Source organism: Diceros bicornis, chromosome 26 (assembly GCF_020826845.1).
Source record: "Diceros bicornis minor isolate mBicDic1 chromosome 26, mDicBic1.mat.cur, whole genome shotgun sequence".
NCBI lineage: Eukaryota > Metazoa > Chordata > Mammalia > Perissodactyla > Rhinocerotidae > Diceros > Diceros bicornis.
Window position 1 is genome coordinate 5,056,048 of NC_080765.1, and position 17,270 is coordinate 5,073,317.

General features: G+C 57.5%; 1 protein-coding gene across 1 annotated transcript; it reads left to right on the plus strand.

Annotated features, from left to right (window-relative positions):
* The first annotated feature begins 1,221 nt into the window (after window positions 1-1,221).
* Window positions 1,222-16,949, plus strand: EPHB4 (EPH receptor B4). The gene is made up of 17 exons (XM_058569108.1): window positions 1,222-1,687; window positions 4,477-4,547; window positions 4,767-5,054; window positions 5,851-6,247; window positions 7,230-7,385; window positions 7,573-7,905; window positions 8,254-8,378; window positions 8,782-8,947; window positions 10,302-10,404; window positions 10,613-10,677; window positions 10,792-10,905; window positions 10,992-11,239; window positions 13,652-13,867; window positions 14,173-14,322; window positions 14,733-14,926; window positions 15,091-15,246; window positions 16,344-16,949. The coding sequence occupies exons 1-17, from the start codon at window positions 1,636-1,638 to the stop codon at window positions 16,471-16,473; spliced, it is 2,964 nt and encodes a 987-aa protein (XP_058425091.1). The 5' UTR covers window positions 1,222-1,635; the 3' UTR covers window positions 16,474-16,949.
* Window positions 16,950-17,270: the final 321 nt, after the last annotated feature.

Here is a 17,270-nt window from a genome sequence, read left to right on the forward strand (position 1 = left end):
CCCCCACGCATCGAGGACTCCTCTTTCCCCCTCTCTTGGCTCCTCAGCTCCTCTAGACTCGTCACCCTTAGACATGTTCTGGGTCTGAGCCCTTTCCTTCCAGCTCTTCCGCTGGCGGACTCCTGCAGCAGCCCCTCCATCCACACCATGACCCACCCTATAGGTGCCCTGACGTAGACGGGGGTTGGTGGGAGGAGCAATGCTTTCCTGGAGCCTCCCCTCTAACTGATGAGATGCGGGGGGCACGGCAATGAGAGGAAGGGCCCTCCCAGTCATCCTGAGGGCCCCCAGGAGCCAGACAGGAAACAGCCTCAGGAAAGACAGCAGCAGCCCGGGCCCCAGCCCCAGGGGTCAGGGCTGCGGGCGGCGCAGGGCCCTCCCAAACGCAGCAGTGAGAGTGAGGCCGATGATTTGGGAATCCCTCCGGACCCCTCACTCCCTCGGACCCACCTACCTTTTATTTACCCTTGCTTCCCCGACTTTTCTAAACCCCTCCCCCTCTCAATCCAGTTGTTCCATTTCCTCCCCACATATTGAGCTTAGGTTGCGCGCACAGAAGATCCCCAGTACTTAATGTTTGTTGAATGATTTTGTGAACGTTCGCTCCAGGATTATCTAAGCTGTGATCGCCGCCTCGGGGCCCGCTGGGCCATCCTCCATGCTCAAAAGCTTCCCCAAACATGGTCCCCTGCGCCAACTAGGGGGTAGTAGGCGCAACCTGGAGAAGAATCTGGAGTCCGCAGGACGATTCGAGCGGGCTTCGAGTGTGTGGTGCACTTTTTTGCGCACGTCCATGCGGCCCCTCGTGCTGCTGGGTGTGTTTCTCTGCTCCCTGGCTTCTGCCGGGTCGGACCTGCGCCGGGGGTCCCTGAGCCCCGGCCCCGACACGCGCCGTCGCGGCCGGGACGCACGGCCACTGTGCACTTCTGGGCGGTCCCCGGGCTCCGCGCCCGCCGCCCCTCCCCCTTCTCCAAACTTTCTCCCAACTTCCCGACCTGCTCCACTCGGCGCCCTGCCCCGCTTCCCTCATGAATTATTCAGCAGCGCGCGCGTTCCAATCAGCGCGCCCCGGCCCCCTCGCCAAGCCCCGGCTGGGGTTGGGGGAGCTCCCTCCGCCCCCCGCGCGCCCCTCCCTCCCTCGCCAGGCGCCGCCCGGCCCAGCCCCGGCCTGCCCGACCCCGCGCTGCAGTCTTCCTCCCTCCCCGCTCGAGTCCCGGCTCCGACTCCCACCCTCCTGTCCGGCGCGGAGCGCACTGGACCTGGCGGCGCTAGCAGCGCCACTCCAGGGAGGGGAGGAGACCACGAGCTGCCGGCCCATCCCCAGCCAGTTAGGGTGGGACCCCGAGGCCCCGGAGGGACCCCGACTCCAGCCACGTCTTGTTCTGCGCCCGCCCCGCGCGGCCACTGCAAGGACGCCCCCCGCCCGCCGGCCCGTGCCCGCGCGCGGTGGGGACGCGGGGCCACACCTGGGCGCCGCCGCCCGGTGCCCAGCGCGCCCTCATGGGCCCGCGCTGAGGGCCCAGACCGAGAGTCCCGCGCGCGGAGTCTGCGTCCACCCGCTCAGGAGGGGTTCAGACCTGGGGGGGCTAGCGCCCCCCAAACTAGGATCGGATCCAACCGAAGTGAGGCGGCGCCATGGATCTCCGGGCTCTGCTCTGCTGGGTTTCGCTCGCAGCTGCTTTAGAAGGTGAGTTCCCATGGGGGCACCCCGCCGCTCCTGGGGCCCCCAAAGTTGGGCCTCGGAGTGGAGGGTCCGACCTCTCTCTTCCCCGACCCCGGCACCCCAACCCCGAACACTTCGGACCAATAGTGCTGGACCGAGCGGGGGGCGGGGAGGAGGCGGCCCAGCGGGGAGTGGAGTTTTCTTTTGTTTAGGAAAGAGATGGAGTCAGGCTCCGTCCCGGGACATGCCCCTGCCCCGGGCCCCCAAACTCTTCCTCCTGACTTCAAACGCCCCTGGCAGCCTTTCGTTTTCCCTCTACTTCAGTCTTCAAAATTCTTTCCAAAGTTTCTGCCCCTCTTCCCACCTCCGCCAAACATGAGGAATCGTTTCTAGAGGAACAACAGCAGACAAGGCAGAACTTTGTGCTAGGCCGTAAAACCACCCCCGGCCTCCATCCCCGGGCATTCACACCTTGATCCTACAATTCCACACGCCTCTGTCGGGATGGCCCCCTTCTCCGTTCACACTCCAAACCCCCAGTCTCCCCCAAAGCCACTGCCGCTTTGCAGAGAGGCCCCCTCCCTGGTTTCCCCAGGCTGCACCCCAGCCCTTTAAATGCTGTCTACATGCCAGCTCTGCCCTAGCCCTGCCTGAGCCCCTTTCTCCAACCCTACAGCTAGCAGACACTGACCTACACAGCCTCCATGTCGCCTGAACTGAGCCTAACTACCACCTCCTAGTCTCTCTGAATTTCTAATTTTTTCTATATTTCCCCCCAATGTTTCTTCATCAGTGAGTCTCTTCCCTCTCCTCACCCCCTAGAGGGGCAGCTAAGAGTCCCATAAACCCTCCTCCTATGGCCCTAATCTCCTTTCAATGAGCTGGCTCCCCGCCCCGCCCCACCACTGCCTGGAATCAAAGGGGTCTCCAGGGAGTGGGCCATGGGGGGCTGCTGAGGAGGAGGAATCACAGACAGTCATAATCCCTCTCCTGTGGCTGGGCGGTGCTGCTCCCGGCTGCGGATCAAAGGCTGGGTGTGGAGGAGAGGAGACTTGCCCAGCTCAGAGAAAGAGGGGGAAGAGCTATGGGAGAGAGAAGGGAAGGCAAATAGGGGAGAAAAGCCACCAGGAGGAAGTGGGAGATGGACAGAAAGATGCAAAGAGGAAAAGGGAATAATGTTTCTAATTCCTTTTACCTGAGTACTTCCCAAGCCCCAGGCCCGTGCTGAGGGCTTTATATTTTCACAGTTCCAGCTACCCTGTGGGTGGGAGGTGTTGTTGCCCCCATTTTACAGATGAGGAGACTGAGGCTTAGAAGAGTTAAGTAATTTATCCAAGGCCACGTGCCCCAGGGGAGGTGAAAGGTGGGAGACAGAAGACAGGGGAGAGAGAGTGACAGAAAGAGAAGTGGAGGCGGAAGGAGAGTGGGAGAGAGAGGTGAGAGGCCAAGAACCAACAGATCAAAGAGGGCACGGGGAAGGCAGGACGGACATAGGGTAAGAGAAAGTGAGCCTCTCAGAGTGCCGAGGACAGCCTTGAAGCAGAGACAGTGTAAATGGAGACAGGAAAACACTATCCAGGCTGGAACAATGGAGGGTGGAGACTGCAGCCTCTATCCAACCCCTTCCCAGAACCCCAGCATCCTGTCCCCAGCGTGCTGGGCTGTCTCCTGCCACCCATGGGGGCCCAGGCCTCACCTCGGGCTGGCTGGGGTCCCACCTGACCCCTTGCCCTCCATGGACATCACTTGGTCCCTAGGAGGTGGCTGCCTCACCTGCCTGCCTTCCCTTCTCCCTTGCGGCTTCCACTGGGGGGGGGGGTGCTGGTCCCAGGTGTGCTGCTGGCTCCCCTGGGGGCACCTCTCTGCTCCTCCCAGGGCCGACCTTCGGCCCCTCACATTGCCCTGGCCTCCAAGGGGATTCCCCTGCCCTCCCTGCACCCTCCACTGCCGCGGGATGTGCAGCTTCTCCCAATCCCCGCCTTCTGCCAGAGACCCACCCCTCCCCCGACACCCCTCCCCCAGTGCAGGAGCTGAGCCAGGTGTGCTCACCCCCCACCCCATTACACATCCCTAAAATCTCCTCCCTTTTTCCTTCCCTTAACCAAATACAGATGTGAGGCCCTGCAGGCGGGGGCCAGGGCGAGAACCCAAGCGTCCCAGCCTCCAGCACTTCCTCCTCTGACAGCAGTGAGCTGGTGGGGAGGGGGCGGGGGTCAGGGCTGGACTTCAGGATCTGAGCATCACCTTCAAGGGTCTGAAGGACTTGAGTGTTTGGGCCACGAAGGAAGTGAGTGGGGACTTGGAAGAGGAGCAGAGTTGGGGGAAGGGAGGCGGCGACTTCGGATTTGGGGAAGGGACTGTGGAGGCCAGGCAGGCCCTATACGAGGGTGTCCCCAGCCTGCAGCCCTTTGCCCACTGCAGGGTCAGGGCCGGGTCAGGGCTCTAGTTTAACCCTCTCTGAGCTGTCTGTCCTTCTCCTCTTCCAGCATTTGTGTCTCCTCCCCTCCTCCTCCAGGGCACAGTGGTTCACAGAGGCCTAGATCTGGGAGTCCTGAAGGGGCAGCCCTGTGCCTGCCAGCTGTTAGGGCTGGGGTTGGCACTCAGAAAAGGCGAGAAATCCAGGAGAGGGGGGGACACGGATACAGGGGACAGACAGAGGGTAGGGCTTTCTCCCTCTCATCTCGTCTCATCTCAGTCTGCTCCGACTCCTCCAGTTTAGAGCTAAGAGGACCCACCTGTTCCTTTCCCAGGGATCTGGTCTTCCTGGTGTCTCCCCGAAGTGCTGACTGACTCTGTCTGTCTGTCTGTCTTAGAGACCCTACTGAACACAAAATTGGAAACTGCCGACCTGAAGTGGGTGACATTCCCCCAGGTGGAGGGGCAGGTAAGAGCCCACGAGCTGGGGCTCAGAGGGAAACTGATGGAGGAGGGACGAGGGGCACCTGTGCTTACCTGCTTCCCTGCGCCCCCAGATTGCAGCAGCCAGAGCAGGTGTCCTCAGCCCTTTCTCAGAGGTCCCCTCCCCCAGCCCCTCCTCGCCTTATGACAGACACCCTCACCTCGCTCGCTCAGCAGCCCCCAAGCTAACCTCCTTCTCCCACAGTGGGAGGAGCTGAGTGGCCTGGATGAGGAGCAGCACAGCGTGCGGACCTACGAGGTGTGTGACGTGCAGCGGGCCCCAGGCCTGGCCCACTGGCTGCGCACTGGCTGGGTCCCGCGGCGGGGCGCCGTGCACGTGTACGCCACGCTGCGCTTCACCATGCTCGAGTGCCTGTCCCTGCCGCGGGCTGGGCGCTCCTGCAAGGAGACCTTCACCGTCTTCTACTTCGAGAGTGATGCTGACACGGCCACGGCCCTCACGCCAGCCTGGATGGAGAACCCCTACATCAAGGTACCCAGGCGCCCTGGGGCATGGCCATGGGCCAGGGTGGGGCTGGGGCAGGCCTGTGGTCAGAGGCAACGGATGAGCTTCCTAGGCCGTTGGCGGGGGTAGGGGGTTCTGAGGGCCGGAAGCAGGAGGGTCGGAGGCTCAGGTCTGAGGAGGGAAGAACGTGGTCTGCTAGGTGGAGCAGCAGCCAGCAGCCGGCCTGGCCCCTGGGGGATGTCTTGTCATCTTGGCCACTCTGCTCCACTGTGCTCGGGCCACCCTACACTTTCCCATTCTTCAAGTACACCTCGCTCGCCCCTTTACAGCCCCCTGTCTTTGCACCAGCTGCTGCCTTGCCCTGGAATGCCTCTGTCTGCCTCTTCTACCCACCTCCTACTGGCCTTCTCACTTCCAGCCCCGAGGTCTCCCCGGGACACCTTTGGTGATGTGGCCTGCCCTGGGGTCCCTCCTCTTGTAGCACTCATCAGACTCTCAACTTCTCTGTGTTTCCTTCATGTCTGCTTCCTCGGCACGGAGTTCAGGGCCTGGTTTAGCGTAGGTGTGGATAAATGTTTGTAGGATGAGTGAATGAACCGAAAGGGGGTGCAGGACAGAGGCTGGACACATCATAGGAGCTCAGCGAGTATTAATGGACAGTGTTGGGGCTTGCAGGAAAGTGCACTTTGGGAAAGGTGGAGAGAAGGTTCTGGAACAGGAACCGAGGAGGTCAGGAGAGGGTGAACTGGGAAGAAGAAGACAGACTCCTGGGTCCTTAGAGAGTGGAGGATGGCAGCAGTGAGGCTGTTCTCCCACCTGGCAGGTGGACACGGTGGCGGCTGAGCACCTGACTCGGAAGCGCCCGGGGGCCGAGGCCACCGGGAAGGTGAATGTCAAGACGCTGCGTCTGGGCCCCCTCACCAAGGCCGGCTTCTACCTGGCCTTCCAGGACCAGGGCGCCTGCATGGCTCTGCTGTCCCTGCATCTGTTCTACAAGAAGTGCCCCCAGCTGACCGTGAACCTCACCCGCTTCCCGGAGACTGTGCCCCGGGAGCTTGTGGTGTCCGTGGCCGGGAGCTGCGTGGCGGATGCCATCCCCGCTCCTGGCCCCAGCCCCAGCCTCTACTGCCGGGAGGATGGCCAGTGGGCCGAGCAGCCAGTCACGGGCTGCAGCTGCGCTCCGGGGTTCGAGGCCACCGAGGGGAATACCAGGTGCCGAGGTGAGGGCTGGCGCCTCCCCTGTAAAGCTTGGCCATCCTTGCAGGGAGGGTCCTGCACCCTGCCCTTGGACCCACTTTTTAAATTTCCATTTCAAACATTTTTCACTCTCCTGGGCACTTGGTTACTGGAGGGCCTGTTTTCAGCGCCCCCAGCGTAGTTCTGAGCTCTTCCACACTCTTCCTCCGAACTGTGGCCAACTCCTTTCTGGACATGGCTGGCCGTCCTGGGCTGCAGGACCGTCCTCAGTGAGGGGACCTTGTTGGGCTCAGAGGACGAAGGTATCCTGGTGTCTTTTCTTATTCATTATGGTTTCCTCTCATTTCCTGATACTGAATTCTCACTTAGCTTCTTCTCTGGGGGGGGGTTCTGAATCTGGGTTTTACGGATAGAACGTAGGGGATCTGCGAACTTGGGTGGAGGAAAAGATGACCTCTTATTCTCACTCATCTCCATCTGAAATTGGCCGCTCCTGCCTATGGACTGTCGGCAGCAGAGCCCCGGGGTCGGAGCGGACCTGAGACTTGGGCACCATTCAGATCGTGGGTATTTTCACAGCCCGTGACAGGTGATGCAACAACATCAAAATGCTATTTTTGCTCATCACAACTTCAGTATTAACAGTGGCCATTAGATCTGCCACTATATCATGTTAGTAAGGAAACGCTTGCTATGTCACAAACTTGTTTTCATCGTTGTATTTCAACTTACTTGGTTTCCTTTGTAATCCTGTGTTTTTTGTGCTGTGCATTTAAAATCATTATTCTGAGCAGGGTTCCATGGGTTTCACCAGACTGCCATGGTGGGGTGGGGTGTGTGTCAGGGTTAATGAAGGTTAGAACCGCTGCTCTGGAAGGAGGTCTCTCCCTCCTCTTTCTTAGAGGCAAGGTTTCTGAGATCCTCTCTCGCTGCCCCCACTTCGCACTTCGTGCAAACTTAGTTAAGAACACAGCATGTTTTTGATGAACACTTTCTCTCTCTCAGCCTGTGCCCAGGGCACCTTCAAGCCCCTGTCCGGGGAGGGGTCCTGCCAGCCGTGCCCAGCTAACAGCCACTCCAACACCATTGGCTCACCCGTCTGCCAGTGCCGCATCGGGTACTTCCGGGCCCGCACAGACCCCCGAGGTGCACCCTGTACCAGTAAGTGACCCAGTGACCCCTGGGGTGGACCCCCACCCCAGCCCCCATCCTCCCAGGCCTTCCTCCTCTTGACCCTGGTCTGTTGGTGCCCAGGCAAGATGAGAAGTGAGTGTGGCTGCCTGTCTGTCCCACTGCCCCCTCCCCTGCCCGTTTGGTCAGCCTCCGCCTGACTCCTGCTCTCCTGTAGCCCCTCCGTCAGCTCCAAGAAGCGTGGTTCCCCGCCTGAACGGCTCCTCCCTGCGCCTGGAGTGGAGTGCCCCCCTCGAGTCAGGTGGCCGAGAGGACCTCACCTACGCGCTCCGCTGCCGGGAGTGCCGCCCCGGGGGGTCCTGCACACCCTGTGGAGGGGACCTGACCTTCGACCCTGGCCCCCGGGACCTGGTGGAGCCCTGGGTGGCAATTCGTGGGCTGCGTCCTGACTTCACCTATACCTTCGAGGTCGCCGCCTTGAACGGGGTGTCCTCCTTAGCCACCGGGCCGGTCCCATTTGAGGCTGTGAATGTCACCACCGACCGCGAGGGTGAGACTGGGGGCTGAGGGCAGTCTGTGGTGAGGTGGGAGAGATGTTGGTGGGAAAGGCCACCACAGCGTGTGGACAGCCCAATGGCCTGAAGGAAAAAGGCTGCGGCTGGGGAGTGGGGTCCCTGGGAAGTATGCAGGATCAGGGCTTACAGGGAAAGAGGCAGAAAGAAAGAGTGAAGAAGATGCAAAGGAGGCTGGAGAGTTAAGGACGGGACAGAGAGAGCCAGAAGGAATTCCTGAAACAGCTGGAGGACCGAGACAAGTGTAGCCAGCAGAGGAAGAGTTGGAGAAGATAAGGGACAGACCTGCCATGCAGAAGAGCCCCAGCCTGTCTCTTCTCTCACAGTGCCACCCCCAGTGTCTGACATCCGGGTGACGCGGTCATCACCCAGCAGCTTGAGCCTGGCATGGGCTGTCCCCCGGGCACCCAGTGGGGCAGTGCTGGACTACGAAGTCAAGTACCATGAGAAGGTGAGACCAGGCCTGCCCCCAGGGGTAGGAGTGGACAGTGGGACGTGCTCCCGGCCTGGGGGCCACCTGAATTGCAGGCATCCGGCAGGCATTAGAATTCCAGCTTTGCCATGTACTCGCTATGTGACTTTGGGCCAGCCCCTTGGCCTCTCTGAGCTCAGTAGCCCCACCGTAAAATAGTTACGATGACGGAATCTACCCCACAGAATTGCTGTGAGAATTAAATGCTATAATTAATGCAAAACACAGGGCACAGTGCATACACAGGTGAGCACAAAGGCCTCACCTGCCACCCAACAGGACCGAGATGCTAGTGATGGAGGCCCGGCATGGGGGAAGCTGGGAAGAGCAGCAGAAACTGGGGGCCCTGTTTACAGCCAGCCCCTTCCCCCACCCCGGACAGGGCGCGGAGGGCCCCAGCAGCGTGCGGTTCCTGAAGACGTCAGAAAACCGGGCAGAGCTGCAGGGACTGAAGCGGGGAGCCAGCTACCTGGTCCAGGTTCGGGCACGCTCTGAGGCCGGCTACGGGCCCTTCGGCCAGGAGCACCACAGCCAGACCCAGCTGGACGGTGAGCGGTGGGGGGCAGGGCGTGGGGGGGGCTGTTGCCCCCAGCAGGCAAGAGGCCTGGCCTCTGCCCCCAAAGGACCCCCAAAGTCATATTCACATGCTCCTCTTCCTCTCAGCCATGCGGCATTTTGGCCTGGTGAGGAGGGCACGGGATGTAGAAGCCAGAACACACAGCTGGGAGTGAAGACCCCCTCGCCGCTTTCCAGCTGTGTGATCTTGAGCAAAAACTTGACCCCTGAGCCCCAGCTCTGTCATCCAAAAAATGGAAATATCCCGAGGCCTCTCTCACAGGGCTCCAAGGATTAAATGAGGTGACACCTGTGAGTTGTAATATGCTGGCCCCTGGTTTTCTAAACCTTTTAATTTTTTTAAGTTTTATTGAGATATGATTTACATACCAAATAATTCGCCCATTTAAAATGTACAGTTCAATGGCTTTTAGTATATTCACAGAATTGTGCAGCCATCACCACAAGTAATTTTAGAACATTTCAGCACCTCAAAAAGAGACCCTATACCCCTTCCATCACCCCCCAGCCCCTGGCAAACATTAACCTACTTTCTGCCTCCATGGATTTGCCTGTTCCGGACATTTCACATGAATGGAATCATACAGTACATGGTCTTTTGTGGCTGCTGCTTCACTCGGCATAATGTTTTCAAGGTTCATCCCTGTGGTAGCGCTTGTCAGTGCTTCATTCCTTTTTACGGCCAAAAAATATTCCCTTGTATGGCTACAGCGTGTTTTATTTATCCATTCATCCCTTGATGGACGTTTGAGTTATTTCCACTTTTTAGCTGTAAATTTTTTCATTTTTAGCCTTTGGAACTTTTCATACAAATGGGACTTTTTTTTTTTTAAATTTATTTATTTTTCCCCCAAAGCCCCAGTACATAGTTGTATGTCATAGTTGCACATCCTTCTAGTTGCTGTACGTGGACGCGGCCTCAGCATGGCTGGACAAGCGGTGCGTCGGTGCGCGCCCGGGATCCGAACCCGGGCCGCCAGCAGCAGAGCGCGCGCACTTAACCGCTAAGCCACGGGGCCGGCCCTCAAATGGGACTTTTTGTGGTCACCAGTACTTACGACAGAACAAAATCAAACCCGCTCTGGCAGTAATAAGGTTGGGAAATTTCCTCCTTTGCCCTGAGGGACTTCGGCCTCCCCAGGGGCCGGGGAAAGCAATTCGAAAACCACTGTGCGAAAACCACTGTGCGTGCTCTGCCTCTCCTCAGTCCTCCTCGCACTTGCGCGCTGTGCTGGGGGCCTCTTAGGGGATTCACAGCCTGTTCCTCAAGGATGTGCGGGGCCCCAGGGGCTGTTGGGCTCTCTGATCACCACTTTCTCTCCCCAGAGAATGAGAGCTGGCGGGAGCAGTTGGCCCTGATCGCAGGCACGGCAGTCGTGGGCGTGGTGCTGGTCCTGGTGGTCATCGTCATCGCTGTCCTCTGCCTCAGGTGAGGGCTCTGGGCACCTGGGGGCCCCTGCAAAGCCCTGTGTAGATGGCCACCTGCCCTCTTGCTCCAGGGCAAGCCTCCTTCGATACCCTAGGAGCCTGTTTTCACTTGGAATCTTTTCCAATCTCCGCTCCTCTCTTCCCATCCTGTCCCTCTGGGAACATAGAGATGGTGACTCAGTTTATCTTTTCTTTCCCATTGGCTCCAGGAAGCAGAGCAGCGGGAGAGAAGCTGAGTACTCGGACAAACATGGACAGTATCTCATCGGGCACGGTGGGTAGGCCTATTCTGAAGGAAGGGGGGCCGGGCAAGAGCTGTGAGCCAAGAATCAGGGCAGCTGAGTGCGGGGGATGTCACTTGGCTGACGGGCTCTGCGTGATTCCTCAGGTACTAAGGTCTACATTGACCCCTTCACTTACGAAGACCCTAATGAGGCTGTGAGGGAATTTGCAAAAGAGATCGACGTCTCCTATGTCAAGATTGAAGAGGTGATCGGCGCAGGTGAGGGGAAGGATGCCGGCTCCCGGGAGGGAGGGCAAGGCCAGACCAGGGCGGAGGAGAGCTGACCCTCGGTGTCCTTCCTGAAGGCGAATTTGGCGAGGTGTGCCGGGGGCGGCTCAAGGCCCCAGGGAAGAAGGAGAGCTGCGTGGCCATCAAGACCCTGAAGGGCGGCTATACGGAGCGGCAGCGGCGCGAGTTCCTGAGTGAGGCCTCCATCATGGGCCAGTTCGAGCACCCCAACATCATCCGCCTGGAGGGCGTGGTCACCAACAGCGTGCCCGTCATGATCCTCACTGAGTTCATGGAGAATGGTGCCCTGGACTCCTTCCTGCGGGTGAGCCCCCCTGCCCCCAGCCTCCCACGTCCGTCCTTGCTCCCCCAGTGCAGCCAAGGAGCTCGGAACCCAGGGCAGACGGTGGGTCCCACGTCACTCCCCCTCTGCCCTTCATTCTCCCTGCAGGAAAGGTTGAGTTCCTAGGACTGGCCTTTTGTTCGGCCGTGGGTGGACCTGGCCTCTATCGGGCCAGCTGACCCCAGGATATAAAGGGTCATCCTTGTGACAAATATTTCCTGAGCACCTTCTATGCACCAGCCACCATCCTAGGCTCCGGAATAAAGCCAGGAACATCTGCTCTTGGGGAGCTGACAGTGTGATGGGGAGACTGAGAATTAACAAGTAAACAAGCTTCTATAAAAAGTGAACAAAGAATTTTAGACGTGAAAACAGTTAAACAGGATCATGGAAGAGTGGCTGCAGTTGAGGGTGAAGAGCCTATTTTATTTTTGTAACTTGAACAGGTTTTATTGAATTTTATTATTTTGTTAACTTTACAATGCAATTTTTAAAAAAAATCAAAACATTTTCCCACATAGCAAAATGACATTGCATGTAACAAAATTAACAACAATTCCTTGGTATTGTCTAATACTGAGTGGATATTCACATTTCCCCATTTGTCCCCAAAATGACCCTTACTGCGGGTTTATCCAAACCAGAATCCAGGATCAAGCATTGCACCTGGTGGTTACTGTTTTGAGTGTCTTCAAAATCCAGGACAGTCTCTCGTCATGACACTGACGTGCTGAAGAGCTAAGCCACTTGTCGCCATCAATGTCTCACTTTGCAGATTTATCAGATTCTTCCCTATGGACTCATTTAGCTTGTTTCCCTGTATTTCCTGTAAGAGAAGCTATATCTAATGTTTTGATAAGTTCAAAATGAAACGTCTGTGGCCAGTCTACACCGGGGGTGCTGTGTACTTCACACGGCACCCCATCAGGGGAGACAGGCTGCATGGCTCCCACCATGAGTGATGCTGAGGCACAGTCTGGGGTACTGCGATGACAGCCTGACCTTCCCTTGTGGACATAGGAGTCTGCTCCATTGGCACCGGACAAAGATCCAGTTGCAGGGAGGGGAAAGGAGTCTCTTGGCAGCGATGACATTTGGGTGGATGAGAAAGAGCCAGCCCTGAGAAGATGGGGGGAGAAGCGCGTTGGGGCCAGAGTGTAGAGACTCAGAGTGGGCAGGAACTCACCACGTTCAAGAAGCAGAAAGGCCCATGAGGCTGAACCTGGCGAGCAGAGGAGTGATGGTAGAGCGTGATGGTAGAGCGTGATGTAGGTGGTGGCCAGGCCACGTGGGCCTCGTGGCCTTAGTCAGGAATTTGGATTTGATGAGAAGTTCAAGGGGAAGCCTTTGGAGGGATTTCAGCAGGAGTGTGGTGTGAGATGATTTAAGGAGATCTCTCTGGCTGGTGCTGGGGAGCAGGAGCAGAAGCCAGGAGCCAATGAGGAGCGTTGTAGTCATTCAGGCCGTGGGGGTTGCAGTGGGGTGCAGAGGGGTGTGTGGTTGGATTTGGGATGTGTTTTGGAAGCAGGCCCAGCAGAACTGGCTGAGGGATTGTAAGTGTCAGGTGAGAGAGAGAAAGGAAGGAATCAGGGAGACTCTGAGGTCTATACCCTGAGCACCTGGCATGTGTTGTTTCCACAAACTGAGTTGTGAGGCCTGGGGTAGGTGCAGGCTGGGAGGACAGATTCAGAATTTGGGTTTTGGACTCTGTCCCTGGCCCTGCGGGGCTGCCCAGGATCCCCTGCATGCCAGCTGAACCCAGAAGATGGGATTAGTTAACTGTCCATGACTGGCTGGCTTACCTGCTAAGGACAAACTCTGAAGGTCAAGGTCGAGATTGAGACCCTGGTTTTGGCGCTGTGGTCACTGGTCACACCCCGATTCCTCGCTGTTCTCTTGCACACTACACACAGTTGGTCCAAGAGGGCTGAGCAAGATTGCAGCTGGGTTAGCACCAGTGCATCTCCACCTGTGGACAGATAGCACAGTGAGCGCAGAGCACTCCTAACCATCAGAACTCTGTTGCTGTAAAATAAAAAGAACAGATTGGGTCAAAAGCATTTGTTGAGGATTTCCTGGGTGTAAAGTACTATACTAGGTTAAATGGAAGAAATTTTTAAAATATTTCCTTATAGATCTAATTAAGAGAGACTGAATGCATATATTTGAAATGGGAACAATTATAAGCAGTGTGTCATGATACTGTAGTAAGGGCTGAAAGAGCTCAGGGTAAGGGAAAGGGGAGGAGGGCTTACCTGGGAAGTGGGCAGCTCTGCCCTACAGGTGAGCATGAGATGGATCTGGAAGTGGCAAATACGGTTTAGAACGTGGAAGGAAGATCAAATGGTGGGTGAGCTGTCCTAACCATGCCCGCCTCCCTTCTCCCGTCTCCAGCTGAACGATGGACAGTTCACAGTCATCCAGTTGGTGGGCATGTTACGGGGCATCGCCTCGGGCATGCGATACCTTGCCGAGATGAGCTACGTCCACCGAGACCTGGCCGCCCGCAACATCCTGGTCAATAGCAACCTCGTTTGCAAGGTTTCAGACTTCGGCCTTTCCCGATTCCTGGAGGAGAACTCCTCTGATCCCACCTACACAAGCTCCCTGGTGAGGCTGGGGGACGGGCATATGAACTAGGTTCTTAGGGCCAGGTGGGGAGGGGAGGTTGGAAAGGTGGGAGGCTGAGGGACTATCAGCTCTGGTCCAGTGACAGGGTGTAGGAGCAGACCACGGAGGGGGCGCTCAGCTTAGGGAACCTGTCTTCTGGGTATCTAGGAAAAGTACAGAGTTGGGGAGCTGTGCGCTGGGGTCCCAGAAAGAGGAGGCCTGAGCCAGGGGCACAAGTGAAGGCAGGGGCCAGAGTGCCTGGTCCTGTGAGTCCCTCAGCTCACCTTCTCCTCCCCCATTTTTAGGGAGGAAAGATTCCCATCCGATGGACAGCCCCTGAGGCCATTGCCTTCCGGAAGTTCACATCTGCCAGTGATGCCTGGAGCTACGGGATTGTGATGTGGGAGGTCATGTCATTTGGGGAACGGCCATACTGGGATATGAGCAATCAGGATGTAAGTGTCCCATGGTCCTACCAAGCTTTTCTGGAATGTTCTCTCACCTGGGATATGGGGTGGGGGGTAGGGTTCCCAGAGCACTCATCACTGCTGGGTGCTTGACACAGAGTGGCACAAAGAAGAGCTGGTCTTTGTATCCAAGACTTTGGTACCGCAGGTCTGGTCACAGAAGGACACAGAGATGGAGAGCAGGGTTAAGAGTTTACATGTCTGGATTATAGCCCAAGAGCTGCTGGGGCATCGAGCCACAGCCAGCCTCGCCCTGGCCAGGAGGACCCCCAGATCTGCTGTTCTGGGGGGCTGTGGCACCATCCCAGCATCTGCTAAGTCACCATTTCCTTGGGGTCCTTTCGCAGCCTTGTTCTCCCCAGACGTCTTTCACCCACTGGTTCTCCTTGTCATTGCAGGTGATCAATGCCATTGAACAGGACTACCGGCTGCCCCCGCCCCCAGACTGCCCCACCTCCCTACACCAGCTCATGCTGGACTGTTGGCAGAAGGACCGGAATGCACGGCCCCGCTTTCCCCAGGTGGTTAGTGCCCTCGACAAGATGATCCGGAACCCTGCCAGCCTCAAAATCATAGCCAGGGAGAATGGCGGGTGAGGACCTCAGAGAAAGAGCCCCCTTCCTGCACTCTGCCACACCCCCCACCCTGAACCTCCCTTACTCTCCAGAAGTATCCGTCTTTTTGGTGGTATGTGGGATGGTCCCTGTCTGCCTTTCCGAGGTTGGGCTCAGCATCCTCCCCATCCTTGCCTCCCAGGGCTTCACACCCACTCCTGGATCAGCGGCAGCCTCACTACTCAGCTTTTGGCTCTGTGGGTGAGTGGCTTCGAGCCATCAAGATGGGAAGATACGAAGAAAGTTTTGCAGCCGCTGGGTTTGGCTCCTTCGAGCTGGTCAGCCAGATCTCCGCTGAGTAAGTCGTGGCAGGGGCTGGAGGTGGGGTTGAGAGCCGAGCAGTCAGCAGCACCTGAGGACCAGAATCAGGCCCACAGTTTGAGCAGGAGCCTTTGAGGTCAACTCCTGGTGACAACTCTGTTTTGTAGAGTCCCTCAAAGCAGTAACAGCTGCTGGGGCTGAAAGCCCAGGGAATCTTCCAGACCAGCTGTGCCCGCCTCACCCCCTGGCACCATCTTAGCCCTGGGCCATCTCGCTTCTGGCCTCACAATCTGTATCTATCTTTGTGCATCTATCTGCATTCCAGACCCTGCTCTCACATTAACAACGTGTCAAGTCTGGATGTTTTCCCACCCATAAAAGGAGAAGGTTGGACTGGGTTTGAGAGATCCTTTCCAGCTTTAATATTAAATGGTTTTATGATTCCAGCACCTCCCGAAGACTGTCTTTCCCTAGTTGGCCTCTGCTGGTACTCCTCCTTTCTGCTTTCCCATTTCTCTCCCAAGGACTCTGCTCGCAGGAGGTTTGAATAACAGAAATAGAAGGCACAGAAACCTGGGCAGGGCAGGGTGCTCTCCTCCCTGACTAGTCCCAGCCTGGCCTTGTCACAGGTTCTTGCTTCCCACCTCATCTTTTTTCCCTTATCTCAGTCTCCAGGCATCAGGATGGAGTGGGGCGCAGTTTGGTTTCGCCCCTTCCCTCCCCTTCCTTTCCACCCAGCCATTTCTCTCTGGCCTTTTCCTTCTGACTTCTTTATGCTTGGAAGCAATCTGTGCAGCCCCTTCCCCCAACTTCATTTTGTGGGCCTTTTTCTCTCTCTCGTTCCTCCCCTTCTCTGATTCTCCTTTTCCTAATCCTTGCTAGAGCATCCAGGCCGCAGCCCCCACCTCCCGCCTCTCTGGCCCCTGCGGGATACCTAGCCCCACCCCCCACTAGGGCTGCGCAGTTCTGCGGCCTGGCTCCTAAATCCTGCCCGGCAACTATTGACGTATGCCCCCCTCTCCCGCTGGCCTTCCTGATTGGCTGACAGTCCCGGTCGGGACGGTTTCTGGAGCTAAGCTAAGAGACCTGCCCCAGGAGCCCTATGGCCTCACCTAGCTCTCCGTTCTTCCCTAGGGACCTGCTCCGAATTGGAGTCACTTTGGCGGGACACCAGAAGAAAATCCTGGCCAGCGTCCAGCACATGAAGTCCCAGGCCAAGCCTGGAGCCCCAGGCGGGTCGGGAACGCCAGCCCCCCAGTACTGATCTGCGCCTCCTCGCCTGGCCCCACAGCTCTGGAGCGGCAGGAGCCCCCAAGCCGGGGACACAGCTCCCCATCTTCCCTGGGGCAGAGTCGGGGGGCAGGGACCCAAGAGTCCCCCTTCCGTGTGCCCCACTGGATTGCACTTTGAACCCATGAGAGTGGGGAGTTGGCAATTTGGAGACACAGGATTTGGGGATTCTGCTATATGGGAGTATAGAAATCACATGCCCCCCAGGCGGGAAACCCCACACCAAGGGTGTGGAGCCCTTCCCTCAGGATTGGGTGTGACCAGAGGAAAAGGAAGTGCCCATGCTCTGCCAACTTCCCCTGGGAGTGGTGGGGCACAATCCCCACAGCCTCCCTCTGATCCCCTTTTAGGGCTCCCAGCTGCTCCTTGTCACCTTAAAGGGCCACGGCCCTGCAGACCAAAGAAAAGAGTGGCCAGCCTGCGAGCTCTGGAGTGGAGCGCCCCGGCGGGAGGCGGGAAGGGGTGTCGTGGCCCAGTGACAGAATCATTGGACTCCGGTGTCCCGACCTTGCTGCTGTCTCCACCAAACTCAGTTTTCCCTTGTAAATGCCCCTCCCCCATCTGCTGCCTTCATATTGAAGGTTTTTGAGTTTTATTATTTGTTTTTGGTCCTGTTTTCCTTTTCCCTTCCCGTTTTTTTGTTTTTGTTTTGTTTTTCTACCGTCTTTGTCATAATTTTTTGTGTTGAGAGGACCTGTTTTATTATCGCCTCCTTTGCCCAAGTTGAAGCAGGGACCCATCATCGTGTCTGTTTCCAGAACAGTGCCTTGG

Bases quoted from the DNA above. Each gene is read 5' to 3' on its own strand.
- EPHB4 (XM_058569108.1), top strand. From the start codon at position 1,636: ATGGATCTCCGGGCTCTGCTCTGCTGGGTTTCGCTCGCAGCTGCTTTA. The intron at 7,386-7,572 runs GTAAGTGACCCA...GCTCTCCTGTAG, and splicing joins CCGAGGTGCACCCTGTACCA to CCCCTCCGTCAGCTCCAAGA. The intron at 14,323-14,732 runs GTAAGTGTCCCA...TTGTCATTGCAG, and splicing joins GGGATATGAGCAATCAGGAT to GTGATCAATGCCATTGAACA.